This window comes from Phragmites australis, chromosome 14 (assembly GCF_958298935.1).
Source record: "Phragmites australis chromosome 14, lpPhrAust1.1, whole genome shotgun sequence".
NCBI classification, from domain to species: Eukaryota; Viridiplantae; Streptophyta; class Magnoliopsida; order Poales; family Poaceae; genus Phragmites; species Phragmites australis.
This window is the reverse complement of record NC_084934.1, coordinates 27719393-27737461: the sequence shown is the minus strand read 5'-3', so window position 1 is coordinate 27737461 and position 18069 is coordinate 27719393. Positions and strand designations below refer to the sequence as shown.

Here is an 18069-nt window from a genome sequence, read left to right as displayed (position 1 = left end):
TAACCACTCGCAATAGGACAAGGCACCGTCACATGCAACAGAACAAGCAATGCCCCGTACAAGGTCCTATTCTGTTGCATGCTTGCAACACATCACCTCCAATTCTCCGTCACAGGATTAGGATTAGGGTCAAATGATTAACAACTATATTACAGGTAGCACCGCGGCAATCACCAGGAACAAGCAACGAACAGCTCGACATGTAATCCGCAATTACAACCAAATCCAAGATAATCGAGTGAACCAACTAATGCGTCCTCACGTTCTTCATCAACAAGATAATAAGGAATCTTCGCTAACAATAGCTGAAAGCACCATCATTAGAGAATGTACGTACACCTAACAAAGTAGGAACACTTGTAATACATGAATCATCTTATCATGCTCTAAAGATATGAAGAGCATCTTTCCACATGCCACCAAGTAGGGGAGAAGAACCTCACAATTACATGACAAGCTGGCAAAAGAAAACATTGTCTTTTGATCAAATTCTACGTGAACCAGGAACATAAGAGCATTACAGCTAACAGATGCGTCGTTAGAAGCTCTTCTAACGACGCTACTACTCAAAATCCTCATTGGTCCTTCCAGTTTTGCAAAACAGTTTTTTCACCACATACCTATACTTTCTTAATAATCTGGACAACGTCCTCATCCTCAAGCTCATGGTCCTGCACGAATGTATTCCGAATCAGTGCCAGAACCAAACACCGGTATGAGCATGTAACATCATACTGGTTGAATGCATACCTTGCCAACTCTCTGCGGCTTATGCTTGACACTGGAACCCCAAACCAGAGCACTGCAAGTTTTTGAGTGATTAGCCGCAAAGGTCGAAAATGAGGGGAAAAAATATTTGGCAGTCAATATGATGACACTCACTATTTAAATTGTTTCACCATATCCTTGTGGATTCTGTTGCAGAAGTCTTCCACTGTTTTCCTCTTAGATGACACGATAACAGGATCCTCGTAATCTGGGTTCAGCCCTTTTGGTTTTGTGTATATCCTAACCAAATCTAAGTATTCCCATATCTTCTCTAGGAGTCCATCAAGATTCCACTCAAGATGAGCACTTTTATATAAGGAAAGAAACAGAAGTACTTTAGCTGTTGGAGGGAAATGAAGAGAACCAAACATAGTAAGATGCCAGGTAAATGCTCACCTAACCGGGCAGTAATGAGGAAGTTTGTCCAAGATTTCCAGCTCTTCAAGTGTTATCTGATCTATCTTGTTAACAACATAGATGCAAGGCATGTAAATTCTACTTCCCTCAATGACATCTATGAGATCATCTGCTGTTGCATCAAATCTGAGGGAGACATCAGCATTATGGATCCTGTACTCACTACAGATTGCTTTTACTGTCTCAAGGTCCAAGTTTGTGTTCGTCACTGTTGATGTAAAGTTGATTCCACCCTTGTCCTTTTTTCTGAAGGTCAAATTGGGTGGTGTCTTGTTCAACCTACCACCAACGAAAAGAGCAAACAGGTTAAAACTTCTTTCAATGGGCAGGACAATAGGGTATAAGAAAACAGACACAAGCCACAATGTCCCTGAAAACGGACACAAGCCACAATAGAATATTGTAGTAAAAAGAACATGATAACATGGGTGATAGAGTTCATGATTCAGTAAATGTGAGTGCCCCTGATGTAGTTTAATAAATGCAAGTGATACATCCAGGGAAAAAAAACAAATCGCGCCATGTAGCTAGCTGCTAATTGCTAAATGATGTTTTACAAGTTGGAACAAAGAAAATATCACAAAAGAACTGATGTTACAAGCTGTCTAAAGGTTTGATATAATAGTACTTGTCAAAAATGTCCATGCAAAAAACTTACCTAATGCCAAATCCCTCGAGCTCCTTCTCAATGAGACGCTTGTGAGTTATTGGTTTTATAGCATCAAGAACAATCAAAATAACATTGCATGTCCTAGCCGTGCTGATAACCTGGGAATCATAGAAACTATTAAGTTTCCGAGAAATGACAAATCCTGAATGCATAGAACAGGGAATAAATCAGGGAATTCGTAGACTGAAGTGTGTTGCACAACTATTTCTTAGTAAAATATTTATCATAGTAGCATTAGCATAGAAAGGATAAATAGGACCTTACGCCACACCTTAACAGTCCACAAATTACATAATTTCAACATTTTATCATGTATGATACAACAGAAATTCACTTAAACTGTAACACAGGATACCCAAGTCGAGAACTCACTCAGCCTTCAGTATTTTCAAGAACAGAGCTAGTTACTTCCCTGGTTTCCCCTACATGTTTAGTAAAGCTCTGCATTTTTTTATGGAAATTGAAAATATATTGACAACTATTAGAAGGCTATTCAAAACTATTTATATAGTAAACCATTCAGACGGAAAAAGTGCTGGTGCAGGTTTGTGTACAAAATTGTTTCCACAGATGATTTCTCAATAGGTGAGTGCTCAGACGATTTCCAGAAGATGTGGAGGGTCATTGTTCATAGAAATATTAAACTTACAGTGTCATGAAATCTTGTAAAGATACACCAGTTCTTGCAAACTACGGAACGACCCAAAGCCCATATATGCCCGTATAAGCCAAACAGAATTAGGGTCAATGCGAAAGAAAACTTGTTTTTTGCAATCAGGTCAATTCTAAGGCAGACTTAGGATCAGGAAACTTGTGGAGCTTGGCATATTACCTGCCTTCCTCTACCCTTTCCATCTTTAGCACCTTCAATGATCCCGGGAAGATCTAGAAGCTGAAATGAACAACCAGGTATTGATCAAGGTCAAACATGCTCAGAATAACTTGCAGCTTCCTTTCTGAATGCAAACTATTACCTGGATTTTAGCCCCTTTATACATGATAACTCCAGGAATACATGTTAGAGTTGTAAACTCGTAGGAAGCAACCTTTTGAAACATAAAAGGAACAAAAATAGTGCATTACTATACAGAAAAAAGATTAACAGTAATAGTGGTAGGAAAATATTGATCCGTAGGAAGGTACAGAAGAACAATAAGTTTGATCCATAGGAAAAAGATTTCTTTTTCTAATAATTATGATTTCGAAAATAACAGGGATAAGCAACCAAATTCAGATCTTGCTTTCATAGCTGAACTAAAATCTGACTAGGCGGCTCCTCAAGCTAACATGCATATGTAATTTTTGGGAGCATATCCATAGAAAAAACATCGTGCAAGGTATAAACATGGGGTTTTTCATTATCTAATACAGAAGGTAGGCAGCTAAATCTGGATAAACCTTTTTTAAATACTTAAATGTAAGCAAAGAGCATTAGTGCAGCAAACCTCTGAAAATGTTCCTGTCAACTTGTTCAGCAATGTTGATTTCCCGACAGAAGGAAAGCCAACTAAACCAACACGTGCATCTCCACTCTTCGTGACATCAAATCCTTCACCTGCACCACCACCACCTTTGGATGTCGGAGTGAGCAACTCCCGCCGTAATTTTGCGAGTTTAGCCTGACCAAACAATCAACACTTAATAAGACCGAAACTCTGTTGAAATTCAAAGATTAACTGATGAACAAAAGAACAGGCTCATAAGTATAAAATACCAACATGAATCATACTATGGAAACTGCTTAATTGCAAACATGGCAGCATCAATATTACAAAACAGCTTAACTGTCCAAAGTCAGTTTCTTAGGAGTTCGGATACTTTAGGCAACAACAGCATGATATAAGATGGATGACAGATATTCACCAAAGGAAAGTATTTTGAAAGAAAGATATGGGGAAATAGTTCAAATCACCTTCAGAAGACCAAGATGGTGAGCAGTGGCTTTGTTCTTCTGTGTCCGTGCCATCTGCAAAGTCAAAGAAAAGCAGACAACATCAGCATAGGGATCAGAAACTGGTCAAATATGCATGTCACCGACAAGTAATAAAAACTCATTTGTCCAGCCCTTCAATTGCAGCAATAGGAGATCAGGAGTATATGTGGGGGGGGGGGGGGATCAGTTCCCTGGATGACATATTACTCAAAAACTGAGATACCCACTAAACATGTTTATCAGTATCCAAGAGAAGAAGAAACATGTTACTAATCATCAGTTTGTCACCATGGAACACAAGATGCAACTAGGCAGTGCACGTGCTAGAACTGACCTAGAACCTGCAGCTTCTGATCACAGCCATAGAAAAGCAAGTAAATCCAACAACGCAATAACAAGACAAAGGCGCAGAGCATCTATGGTACATTAGCATCGAAGCCCCACCCCTTGCCACTATCAATTCCAACTTCCAATTGAAGATCCCAGCCATATCAGTTCCAGACATCTTATTACATGTTCATGAGCAAACAAAGCAATCCCTCTGACCAGGAGGCTGGAAGCATTTCAATCCGTAATTAAGGAAGAAAAAACGGCCATACAGATTAAACTACCGCCCAAGTCTCACCAGTCTCTAACCTTAGCATTGAGCACAAGTCCAGGAACTAGGGTTAACATCCCTTCCCTCAAATAATAACAGCCAAGACAATCCCAAGCTCACAGCTACATGAAGAAAACACCTCCCACCACATCAAACATATACACGCGCCTCGCGGTGAAACCTAACAGTTCAAAATTGGAACTGGACAAGTCAAAAGCCGGTTAGTTCTAATCCAGCATAGCTCCCAACCTAATCTATATCTATCTACCATTCGGACCGCAAAAAGTAACCGCAGGTCACAACCACAGCGGTCAGCGAATAAGCATCAAACCATTTCAATCCGAAACACACCCTACGCTGCTACGTCTAGCAGCCTATAACTACTAATTGCCCGCGAAGGACCAAATCTACCAGCCTAGCGTTGCGACCTTGAGGTGGTCCGGCGGAGGGTCGATACCTCGTCTTCGATGTCCTTGATCTTCTGCATGACGGTCGCCATGGCTGCAGCTCGGAGGGGAGGCGGGAAGATTTGGTAAGGTTCGTCCGCTCCTCGCTTCGTTCGTGCGGATGCGGAAGGGAGGCGAGGTCGGGGAGAAGAAATGGAGAATGAAGGTTCGAGAAGTGGGGTGAGGGTTTGGGTTTGGAGGGGATGGAGGCGGCCCATGAGCCTTTAAATTCAAAATGGGCCGGGCTTGTTTTCGATATTTGTTTAAGAACTAAAAACTGAAATAATAAGGATCGCAATGGCGAAAAAAATAAGGATCCGGATTGGATCGGGAGTTTGAACCCGACGTGAATCGAACACGCAACCTTCTGATCTGGAGTCAGACGCGCTACCATTGCGCCACGGATCCGGTTGGTACAGTTCATGATTTAAGTTTCAATTGAAGTTATTTCTATTGGCATTTCCCATCGGGTAACAAACAGTGAAACAGGACCGTTTTGCCAATGAGAGAAATAAATATAGTTTGTATGTAGTTATAATAGAAAGAGGCGCGTAGTTACAAAGAAAGGATAGGACATGTTTATTTAATCGGTAATGATGTGGCTCGATCGTCCGGACTATCGGACATTTTGATTGGGTCGGCTCATGTAACAAAAAATTAATTATTTGAATTAATTCTTATATTTTTTGTATCTTTAATATTTTAGATGTTTAAATTTAATGTTTCAGATGTTGTAAAAAAAATTCTATAGTTATTTTTTATGTTGCATCTCGAAATCTCTAGCGTACAGATCTAATCCGAAAAAATCCATTCGAATTAATTCTTATATTTTCGTATCTGCAATGTTTCAGTCGTTTAAATTTAATGTTTCAAATGTTATGGAAATTTGTTATCATAGCTATTTTCGTATGTTGTATTCTAGCATCTCTTGCATCCAGATCGAGACCCGAAAATATTATCTATTTGAATTAATTACTATATTTTCGTATCTTTAATATTTCATATGTTCAAATTTAATATTTCATACATTATAAAAATTTGTTATCATACTTTCTATACTATATAGGTTTTGCATAAAAATATTGCGTGTAATATGAAGTAATGTTGCGGATGAGAATTTTTTTTTAAAATCAGATACATATAACGAGGTATTTTTTACATATTTTTTAAGTTACAAATATTAACTTTTGATGTTACAGCCATTAGCGCATCCGATAGATCGGATGTCCGGACACTTAGTAGATTTGTTATTTAATTCATGAAAATAGAACATAAGACCGCTACTGCTCTTCACGCAGCAAACGAACTTAGGAATGCAGGGACTCATCCGAAAGGATGTGCCAACAACGATTGAGCCTCGGTGGCGGATCCAATATTATAAGAATGAGGGTACAAAATATTAATTTTTTATTATTTTAGTTGATTTTTTTCTAAATACAGGTAATCTTTGACATACATGGCGTCATAAAATAGTTAATTAGCAAGTCGTTCATACTAGACTAACATCTCAAAATAACTGGCCCTCGTATGGTCATACCTAAACTTAGGTATGTTTGATTCTTAGTCTAAAGGTATGTTTGGTTCGTTGTCGTATTTTGTTATATTTTATCAGATATTTTCTAATAGTTATTTGTTTCGCTATCATAGTTTTAGCGTGCTATTGTTTTTCAGTATTTGATCATGTCTGTCATAGACTAATTTCTTTACTAAATTTTTATTTAAAGTGTGACGAGCAATTTTTTCGTTACACTTAAATACGATTTTACTAAAGATACAATAATCGATAGTAATAAACCAAACAAACCCTAAATTTGTCCAAGCTTGCCTACCAAATTTGCTTAACTAGTCTAAGTTGTGGCAGATAAAAATGACGCCAGAACTTGGCATGACTAAGAAAATCTTTCTACAACTCTATGACACGTGAGATCTATTAAATTTTTTTGACACGCTTAACTTGCGGCTAGGAACCAAACAACTATCTATCTTGGTCAAACATGCCAAAGTGTGTTAATCAGGGTTTTACTTACCGTTTTTGAAACGGTAATCGCTCCCGAGTAGTAACCAAAAATACGCGATTATCACGATAACTGTTTGAAATTCGGTTGAAATTCACACAAAATTTATTTGCTAAAATTTAAAATTTGGACCAAAAAAATACTAGATTCTTCATTCGGTAATCAGTCGAATCGGACCGATTACCGAGCGATTTTCTCAAATTTTCCGCATTATCGATAACCGCTCAGTTTTCTCGATTTATCGAACGGTTTTCTCGATTTTCAGTGAAGTTCAGTAAAAAACCCCAAAAAATAGCTTAATTTTATAGAATTAATAACTAATTCATCTGAGCTTCAAATCAAGTGAAACAAATTTTGTTAGTTTCCTTGTAACATGATCTACATGATAAAAGTATTTATACTCATAAAAAAGTTGAAAATGTTCTGTGAGAAAATGTATTTATTAAACCAAGTTAAATGCATATTTTACTCTTTGCTAATCCAAAAATCATGAAACTAATTTTGTTAGTCTTATTACATGATCATATGTCTTTTAAAAATACATGAACTCATGAATTAGTTATTGTATCATGCGGGATTGTGTAAATGTGTTGTGACTTGATTAATTCATAACTGGCCCATCACACCTCTAAAATTAGTGAAACTACTTTTATTAGTTTATTTATACTATGCTTTATGTAGGAAAAATAATGATAGGCATGAATAAGTTAATTACAGTGTTATTTCTTAACATATTCACTTTATGCTTATAAACTTTGTAAATATTATGGAGAAATTAATAAAACTCTAAATGAAGTGAAATCAATTTTAAAGATACTCTTAAGATACGTCCTACACAAGAAAATATGTGTTTACATATTAAGATTTTCCTTAACATGAGTTAATAACTGGATTGCACGCTTCAACTTTTTTCATTTTTTTAAAACTTCCTTCCTATATAATATGATGCAAACGGCATTATTTTTAAAATTTCACAGGAGATCTTAGAATTGTCTCTAGTTTTTTTATTTTTAAAATTTTTTAAATTCAAATTCAGTTATCATTCGGATTCTGAAATGAACAAATCCCATGATCCCAACCCCTGCAAAATCACAATTAATCTCGTTAATAACACTCTAATTGCAACCTAATTGACGAGAAAAATCAGTGAACCATGGAGGCAATGTGCGCAGCGCTAGTCACCTGCCAAAGCGTGCAGCCGATGTCCCCAAGCCAACGGAGGAAGGCGAGCGCCTTGTCGCCGAGATCACCGATGCCGTGCGGGCCCCGCAACGACGTCATATGCAGCACCACCCCCGCGCGTCGTCACCGCGCTGACTTCACAGTGGGCATCATCTGATCGTACCCCTCCGGTAGCTCCTCCTCGACGCCCACGGGCGCGGCCGCGGCGGGGTCCAGAGCCACCGCCATCACATTCGTGACGCGGCAGGCAGCAACCCGCACTCCACACGGCAGGAGGAGGAAACAGAGGCGGAGTGAGGACGACGGGGTGGGCATCGGGAGCGTCGTGAGGGCTTGGGCGAGAATCATTTGCGACAAGGGGACAGGCGAGTGTGGTGGAGCGGAGTGGGGAGGGGAGGGAGGTATGGGTGGTGGGGGATGTTGAGACCCGCATGTCGAGCTGGCGCACGGGACTGGGTCGCATGAGCAGAGACGTCGGATGTCAAAATTCACAGGATTAGGTTCTTTAAAAAGACCTTCCTTTCTAATAAGATACGTGTACTTTTTCTCTCATATACGTGTCAACAGGGTAAACTGCCCATGACACGTGGGTCCCACAGGTGTGTATAATACGTCTTCCTGAAGTACGCTTCTTACCTTACGTTGTGCAAACCTGTCCTTCAGTATTAGATGTGCGTGTACAAGGCAAAATTGGCTTTGCTTGTATGCTATACGCATCGCCATATTATGTGTACCGTATATATACTGTATTATGCAGGCAATAATTGACTTTCCTGAAGTAGTATGTGTACTGTATGTATACTTATGCTATGTATCCAGAATTTCAGATGCAGCTTGACGAAGTAGCTTTTGACATTTTTGTCTGAACCTTTGGCACTGTAGTATTACAACCGATTGCATCTTACAAGCAGAACAGAAGACTTTATTTACTCTTGACGCTACACCGTGGTGAGGAAAAAAAAGACGAGCTCTCTCCAAATACAAAGCATCTAGTTCTTTTATTTTTGGCTAATTACAAAAGGTCGATGCATTGATCCGATCACCCACTTTATCTGCTTCATATCTCATATTTACATCGTGGAATTTCGCTAAAACCTACAAAAATTGTGATTCCGTGAATCCTTTCGGTGGTACTGGCTTCCCACCTTGTACAGAAACCTCCTTCTGCAATAATGTTATTGAATCCCTTTTACTACTATCTGATCTTTACGCAAGGAAAACGAGGACCCCTTCTGACCTTTGACAACGGCAATGTAGTCTTCCAGGAAAGCAAAGGATCTCTGAGTCGTCTGCGCCTCCCGTCAAGCAAAATGGATAGATGTATAAATGGCATGATCTTCTCCGGGTCATGATACCAAAGGTGACCATGAGTAGTGTGTCGCTCATGAATTGTCAATCCTGGTAACTGAAGTTACTACTGCATTGCAAAAGAAGCACCTTTGGCTGTTCAGGAGATGCCTGCTTATGCAGCCAAAGCAGGACCGGTGATGGCATGGCTGGAATGTTGCATCTGAATCACAGTTGTAGCAAATGCAGCAGGTGTCATCTTCTTCCTCATCGGCTGTGCTGAGATTGTGATCTTCACCGTTCACAGACGTTGTAATGCGTCGGAAGTAATGGGAGAACTCTTTAAGCTGTGCCAGCTTCGCAAGGGAGGTGTCCCCTCGAAGGACATGGCTCTGTAGAAAGACATGCATATTTATGGCAAACAAATGACAGAAAATTATAAATGGAAAGTATGTCACAAACAGGGGCCTAAACCAAGCGAGAAACTACCCCCCCCCCCCCAAAAAAAAAAAACAACACATATTGCTTCTTTTGAGAATTCCATTCGTAAAGATGTGCATATTAGAGGCTAATAAATACTTTCCCTCCAAAGATCTCGAAAATTAGCAAATTCAAAATCAAGTTTTCAAACTAGACTGATTTTGGGGGTTTCCAGCCCCACGACGGTTTCTAAAACCTTGGCCACAACACATAACCAAGTAGATCAGACTACTAAAAAATAGCTATCTGATCAACAAGAATGCTACTACTTTTTAGTCAAAACAAAGCAAATCCAAGGAAATCAAATACAATAGAGAAGAAAAGGAAAGAAATCTAACCCAGTTGTAGCTCAGTAGGTACTGCAACCCAAAATGGATTGTAGCAGGGCAATCCATGCTCGCGAACACTGCAATCACATCATTTAGCTCCCTGTGTTCTGATGTGCTGCTGCATTCCATAAGATTCAGGATAATGCCAACAAGAGGAGCCAAGATCATAGTACGATTTGTTTTATCTTGATGCTGCCCTGGTCGTCTTAGTGTCCTGCATGCACGAAGCTTCATACTGGTTAAAAGTATGCCCATTTACTTCTGTACAGATAATATTAGCTGCTGAATGAGCAAACGAAGGAAGCATCCTAGGTGAAGTGTCAAATATGAAGGAAGAACTACCAAGATGGAAGCACAATGATTCATAATCAACTTCGCTGAGCTTGACTGAATTGTAGTAGCAATTTATTTAGGCTATGAATGCAATAAAATGAATACCTTTCAAAGATCATACGCTAACTTACAAGAACTACACCACTGCTAATTTTCAGACTTTCAGTAAGGGCGCTGTACCACTCAACATTTTTCAGAAACTTCAGATTAAGATGTTGACTTACATGTCAAAGAACTCGGCATCAGCTGCTGATATGATGTGGTTCAGAATAAAGACAACCAATTCAGTCAACCTCCGCAAATTCATATCTGGTCCCATGAGAAATGCAGAAGGAATCTCTCGGGTACAGAACTCCAAGATCCTGGCAAGACTACATGATATGTCAAAAATAACACTGCACTTCCTTTGCTGCAAATCAGCAACCTGGAAATAGAATATGTTTGGTTATAACTTCATAGTCGCATGGCCAAGCCAGAGGAAAGAAAGAACATAGATTATGCTTCTCATAACAAATCCTATTGAAAGCAGTTAACAGGAGCAATCAAAATCCAGCAAATGATTCTTATCAATAGATTTCATTACTGTATGGCTGCATTGAGAGAAAATACTTTTCAGTTTTGATAATGCACTTCATTGTATCAAAATGGTCCCTGCTTGTATTGTTTGAATCGACAGTGTTAAGGGAAATGAGCACTGCAAGCTACCATCAGTCAGTGCATAGTGTAAGTCATATACCAGTAAGAAAAATGCAAAACAATAATCCACCTGGTGTTTATCTTGCATCTCTCGGATGGACATAGAGAATTCGGTCATTGTCCAACTGAGTGTGTTGAAAAGTCGATTGAGGAAGGATAAGAACAGTTCTTGTTCATGAATGCAGGTCTCTCTAAGTAGAACCTTCAAAGGAAACAAACCAAACAATCAAATTGATAGTTTGCATAACAATCACACAGAAACATATACCCGATAGAACAGAAGACTGAGCAAAATTAAAACAAAACTGATGATATTCAATAATACCTGAAAAGTTGCAGAAGATGAAGATTCAGCATTCTTTGAGGAAGCAAATCCTGAGCCTTTGCAGAGCCGGAAAAGTATGTTCGTAACAGGTATCCATGATCTGTTATCAAAGGCTGATAAAAGTGATCTTGGCATTCTATTTATAGCCTCCCGATTGTTCTCGAAAACAAGCATGAATTCTTTGTACTGTACAAGGACAGATATTGATTGAAGAAGAAGATCTCTCAAGTCTGGATTTGCTATCCTCGTATCATCGAAGTGCTTGACAACCAGAGTGACCTATTAGTAACAAAATAGAACTCTCAGATAATTCTGAAGCACTTAAGAGCATGCTAAACACCTTTCAAGAAAACTCATGATTTGGCTGAAACTAAGTTTTCACTTTAACTAGTTTTTTATCCCTCTGTGCTATATTCCAAAGAGAGTAGCATGTCATGAAAGCTGGCAAAAAACAGTTTGCTGAATGCATCAAACTTCATAATTTTGAATGTGAACCTTCATACCATTAGTATCAACAAGAAAGATGTGTACAGTTAGGTTTCATACCAAGAAAGATGGTAATGAACTAAAGAATTAAGGAGCAACAAGATGGTTTGGTACATACAAATGAAGCAAGCCCTTGCTTAAGAAATACTGCAGGTGAAACAAAAGGAGGATCGCTCCTTCGCAGGGCATGGAAACAATCAACCTGCAAAAATAACAAAAAGAAAATCATCTAGGGCACATAGTTCATCGCGAATGAAAAAACTTGACAGCAAAAGGACACATCAACCTACCAGTGATTCCACATAGAACTCCGGAACATACTGAAAAATGATTTTCTTGTCACTGAGGACCAAAAGAAGCTCCACAACCCACATGCAAGTTGCATACATTCCCCTTTGCTTCCATGAAGAGAAAAGAGTGGCCCGATACCTGAATACACCATAAGAAAGGTCAACAGATTAACTCAGTATCCCACAAAAATTATTGCACCAACTGTAGCCCATACAGGTTCTGATGCTGCAACTTGCACCATATCAGAAGAAATCAAAAGAACAAAGTTAATGAATATCTGCATAAGCTATCTGGCTGGAAAGCATCAAACATTCCTTCATTTGTTCTTACGGGCTACTCACAACCATTTAAATCTGTTTCGAATAAGTCAATATTTCAATTCCAGAAGAAAATACAATAAAAAAACATGTATATGGCACAATCGTAGACTTTGCTAGCACGCACAAAAAAAATCACCATTTTACCATGGTTGTACAGCAAGGTAATACAAAAAAGTTTGTCTTTTCAGAAATCATACCAAACACAATGCCTGACACAATCCACCAAATCCTCATGATAGCTATTCCGGGCTTCTTTCAAACGCCTTACTTGCTCCGCGCATGACTTTTCCTGTATCAGCCTATCAGTTTCTTCTAGTAAAGAAATGGACTGTGACTGCTGGGACATGAAATAAAATGCCTGCTGGGACATGAAATAAAACTTAAGTCAGTACTATAATTTAAAACAGTATATACTAATATCATACACCGATGAGTATTAATAGGTAACAATGGTCAGCAAATGACTCATAGACTGGCTAGGATCACATGATTCACTTCATGTGAAAGGGTGGCAAAGTCAATGAACAGGTAGATACTTTATACATGAGGACCCAATTTTCAATCACATCACCACAAAGTGAATTCGTCTATAAAATTTTCATATGTTGATCAACAAACATGCACATCTTTGCAAAAGCAAAATACATGCATGTCCTAACTCGCAAATGTATGAAACTAAGACAACTTATACAGAGACTAGTTGGGAACAGCATGTCATTAAGTTTGCAGATCGTGAGAATCTTCATGGAAGCAAAGATATGGATCCTTGCTGCAGCATATATGTGTTCGTCTGCTTCAAAAAAAGATCAAAGAAATATCACTTGCCTGCCTAAAATTTGGTGAGATGCCCAAATGATATAACAATAACATAACATCAAGCAGCTCTTCTTCTTTAAGCGCTTCTGAGGAAGATTGAGTTGTCATTGGCATGTTTTCCAAGTTATGCAGTGCTTCATATCCATATTCAATCTCTGATTGAGTACTTGTGCTAGGTTTGTCTTCGATCTCATCATCCAGACTTCTCCCACTGCACTCAGCAGCAACATGAGCAGATCTTTCAGGCATGGGCTTGCATGGGCCTTTTGAAGTTGATGGTACATACTTAGCATTTTCTTTGTGTCTTAGGCGAACAGTGACATCTGATATTGAGCAGCAACAAGGCTTCTGCACTGTAGTGTGTGTTACTCGTGTCTCTTCATCACTCATGCAGCCTTCATCCCACTGCACTTCATCTTCCACGACATCAACTTGGGGGTAATACATCATAAGGCCTGGTGGTCCACCAATTCTAGGAATTACACTATAATAGGCATCATTCCTGAATAGTAACTGTGTCGGAAACTTTCGCTTCCCACCTTTGTGAAGAAATCCAACACCATTCCCACAGTTCATTCTGGACGATGATGCAGACCCAGAAGAATCCATAGAAAATCCTTCAGACAGCAAATGAAGGATTACAGTGTACAATGAACCAAGCACAGTGTTGTTGAAAGTCCCATTGACAACCATCCTATGATCTCCACCTCTAGCCTTTAGTACCAAACTTTGTACGAAAGATCTAAATACAGAGCCTGGAGGCTGAGGGGGAGAAACTGGTGGTATAAAGCAAATTACCAAGCTGCAAAGCAAACGATGCATCTCTTCAATCTGCAAAAGAAAGATAACAGCATGAAAACTATTTAACAAACAGATATAACGGAGGGAGGCAGGGAGAGAGTTTTAGCTATCTACAACCAATCATGGTCTTAAGTCAAAAATTGAAAGATTGATCCCAAAAGGAAGCATGAACTTTATATTGATAGAGCAACACATAAGTATAGAAATCAAAATATAGTGGAACTGCATAAGTTCACTAATGCTAGCTATCCAGTTACCATGTTATGAATAGCACTTGTATTGAATAATAGCCCCAAGGGGCAATATATAACAGTACACAAGGACACTAGGAATATGAAAAGGGCTCTAATGCAGAATAGGAAAAGGACTCTAATACTCCTAACAACAACAATGCAATTTACTTAGAAAACTAAAAGATCGAAAACAAAAATCAAAACTCCAAGCTAGGTCAGCTACAATACATCATCCAAATCAAACCTATAAAAGGTGTAGCATGGATATCCAAGTGTCAAGACAAATAATTACAACACGATTCAAGTCAGAAAACATATAAATGTAGAATAAGAGTCATCAGCCTGGAACAGTATCCAACTCTAGAATAAGTTAACAGAACAGCAACAACCCGCACTATTTTGTTGCAGTGGCATCATTATATAAGAAGTGCACATAATGGAATAAAAACATACTTCTTCTCTATGCAACACAGAATTTCTAATTTTCAGGAGGAGAAATGACAGCTTACAGCAAAATCTCCCTGTGTGACAACTGACAAGAGAGGCAAGGGAAAAATTACCTTCTTGATTGCATCTGAGAGTGCTGTCATCGTTAATGTCATGCTAACTTCATCCTCAGAAGACCCAGGCCACCAAACAGATGGTATAAGGCACTGTAAGTCCTGCTTATTTGGAATCTTCCTTGTAAGGAACCCTTCAAACGAGAATGCAAAATCTTTAGACTTCCACCATAGATGCATTACATCCTTGTGCCCAAGAAGGTGGCAAGCCAGTGCTAAAAATGGATATGATCCAGAATACGGGCATTCTGTCAACACAAATGGTGCAGCTTTGCACATGCAAGAAAGAGCCACAATGAGCTCCAGCAATAATGAGGTGCTCCCTGGAAACTGAAGGAAAAGGTCGAGAACCTGATCAAGGCATGAGAAATCATGTGACTCGCGTGCCCTCAAAACATCTAAGAGAAGAGTGGTTAATGAGCCCCAGGCAATATACTCAAGGCACCCCTGGCTTCCTTCAATAGCACTGAAAAACTCAGCACAGATTCCTTCAGAAATTGGTTGAAACAGTTCTTGTAGTGGTGCGAATTTCTTGACCCTCCTCAGTTTCTCAAAGTAAGCTGATTCAGATTTCTCCAGATTTTGAACTTCTAGCAATCGGAACAAACATCTAAGAAGATATGCAGCAAACATCCAAGAACATGGTGGCGCCTCAATTGGATTAAACCCATCAACAGGATACCTGAATGGATGTGAGCCAAAGTTCAGATGGCAACGCTCGCCTTCTGAGAGTGAGATCGCAGCATAGTAGCCCTTCCTAGGATCCACCTTGCGAATTCCATCAAATGCAACACCAAGAGAAGTCCCATTCCTGTAAAAGGAGATCTCTCTTGCATCCAAGTTGATGCAGCAACCGATCACATCCCCTACAGCCCATGGCTGGCCATATGGCTTTGGGTCATTGTTCCACTTAGTCACTCTCCGTCCATCAAATGAATATGAATCATCAGCATCACCAACACCTTTCTGATCAGTGAAGGGGCAAGAGAGAGTAGCCCATCCAAGCTGCTGAACTCCGGAAGTTTCCAGGGTCACTTCATACATCCACTTACCCTTCCACACACAGGCATTAGCCCTGGCACTGCTGAACGGCGCAGAGCTTTCAACAAGTAAATGTTCCCGGATACTCTTGAACTTGCCACAAATGCTCGAATCGTCAAGAACAACCTTGCTTTGCCCAGCATCTTTGTCCATAATCAAGATGCTGTCATGGTATCCACGGCTACATTTTTCCCAATCAAGATCAAATTTTCTAGCCTGATTTCTCAATACCGAGCGGACAAATCCAGCATCAATAGGTCCGCAAGGCTGGACCACCGACTTGTGAGGGAGATCAAAGATGTGTTCTATCGTCCTCTCAACAGCCTGGTGCCCAATCTCATCATGATAGGACACCAAGTGCGACTTCTGGGGGCTAATCTTAGCTTCGTCACCAGACAATAACACAGCCAACCCAGGGGAGAACGCGCTCCTCCTATGGCTACTGCTTCCTTCCGCCATCAAGTTCGGGGGCGGACCTAACGTGGAGCATGGGATTCAGTTGAACCCCCCCCCCCCCCCAGCTTTTTTGGAAAGTAAACTGTACCAACACCTTGGGTGGATTGATCTTGTACGCTGGAGAATAAGAATAACACGATGGATGGATGGATGGGTTAGACTAGAGTCACTAGACTAGATTAGATTGGATTAGAAGGCAACTAAGCAACAAAGAAATTCGAACTAACTAGATAAAGAGAAAGAGATTGGGACTGATAGAACAATCCGTCCAAGCAAGCCGCGATTACTTACCAGCAAGTGAAGAAATTGATCCAGGAATCTCCACACCGCACCACTCAAATACAAGTAGAGGGCGGGGGTGAGGACGGCGGCGACGCCTCCCGTCGCCGGTTGTGAGGTCGCCGATGATGAGTCACACCAGATTGTGGAGGCGGCAGAGAAGGGGGAGAGAGGAGAGAGCGAGAGGGGGAACCCTCGATTGAGATGTCGGCGGCTATCACCGAGCACTCCTGCTCACCAGTTGCCGGTGATCGTCGGCGGCGGCAGCGGGAAGGTTAGGAGCTAGGGTTTCACCTTGAGAAGTCACGAGGAAGACGAGGAGGAGAGAGAAAGAGAGCAATAGTTCGATTGGTTAAAGAATTATTTTTACACTTTTTTCAATTTGGTCCTTTTCTTTCGCGGAAATTACACTTCTTCTGTGGACGTGTGCTGCTGTGATTCAACCCTTCATTCTTTATCGATGGTCAACTCCAATTTGCATGCCTCTCCTGACAATGGATTTTGCCACATTTAGTGCTGCGAAAAGAGGATATTAACTTTAAATTTTCTAAAAGTATTATGCTTCGTTGACCTTTGTTTTTCTAAAGATAATAACCTTCTTTCAACATGAAATTCAGGTCAACTGTTAACTTGGATCAATAATAATGCTAATTATACAGTGGCGATAATATAAAATAGTTAACTTGGATCAACAATGCTACTTATGCAGTGGAGATAATATAAAATAGTTAAACAGATGTAAGATGTTCCCTTGATGCCCAATTGGCCTCCAAAACTATTGAAATGAAATTTTCAGGACGGCACTGCCGTAGTTGCTTCTTGTGAATAAGACACGAATCATTAGACGCATTGTTGGATATTTTATCCTGTTCGGTGTGTCCATTAGGATATGAATATGAACCATTCTAGCGTTTTGCTTGGTCGATGTGTGTGTGTGACACCGGTTCAAAAACGAAAGGACACAATTCAGAAGATATCCATCATTGAGAGGTCCCTTTGAATCATGGGCTTCATAAGATTTTAGGATAATTCTATTCTCTATGTTTTTTTCCAAGCTCAACGCCCGCTGCAGCTAGCGCCAGTCTTGCTACTGTAATCCTACAGCGGCAAGTGCTTTGGATAGCAGTAGGACAAGCTGAGGCAAGTTGCTCTCTGTTTGGAACTTGCAACCAGTTGTTCAGTGGAATTATCGATAAAAATGTGAGAAGTCATTAATCATCTGGACTTTGAATCCAGCTGTTTGAAATAGGAGAGCTATAGCTATATTTCATACTCCTGTTTTTTTTTCAAGCAACGCCATCAGCCGT

At 39.9% G+C, this 18069-nt stretch overlaps 2 protein-coding genes and 1 non-coding gene across 3 annotated transcripts; all 3 read right to left on the bottom strand.

The window, feature by feature from the left end:
• Positions 1–279: 279 nt before the first annotated feature.
• LOC133890537 (developmentally-regulated G-protein 3-like) lies at positions 280–5034 on the bottom strand. The gene is made up of 10 exons (XM_062330938.1): positions 4844–5034; positions 3768–3821; positions 3301–3474; positions 2830–2901; positions 2688–2747; positions 1844–1953; positions 1165–1464; positions 883–1074; positions 751–802; positions 280–671 (listed from the first exon to the last, which is right to left on the bottom strand). Exons 1-10 carry the CDS (start codon positions 4883–4885, stop codon positions 621–623), a joined length of 1107 nt encoding a protein of 368 aa, XP_062186922.1. The 5' UTR covers positions 4886–5034; the 3' UTR covers positions 280–620.
• Positions 5035–5168: 134 nt separating this feature from the next.
• On the bottom strand, positions 5169–5240 carry TRNAW-CCA (transfer RNA tryptophan (anticodon CCA)). Its single transcript has one exon. It is a non-coding gene; the product is annotated as a tRNA-Trp (tRNA).
• Positions 5241–8863: 3623 nt separating this feature from the next.
• LOC133889967 (E3 ubiquitin-protein ligase RKP) lies at positions 8864–17110 on the bottom strand. The gene is made up of 11 exons (XM_062330394.1): positions 16775–17110; positions 14987–16600; positions 13402–14223; positions 12774–12934; positions 12256–12394; positions 12084–12167; positions 11480–11758; positions 11225–11356; positions 10683–10882; positions 10135–10339; positions 8864–9708 (listed from the first exon to the last, which is right to left on the bottom strand). Exons 2-11 carry the CDS (start codon positions 16484–16486, stop codon positions 9412–9414), a joined length of 3819 nt encoding a protein of 1272 aa, XP_062186378.1. The 5' UTR covers positions 16487–16600; positions 16775–17110; the 3' UTR covers positions 8864–9411.
• Between the last annotated feature and the right edge of the window lie 959 nt (positions 17111–18069).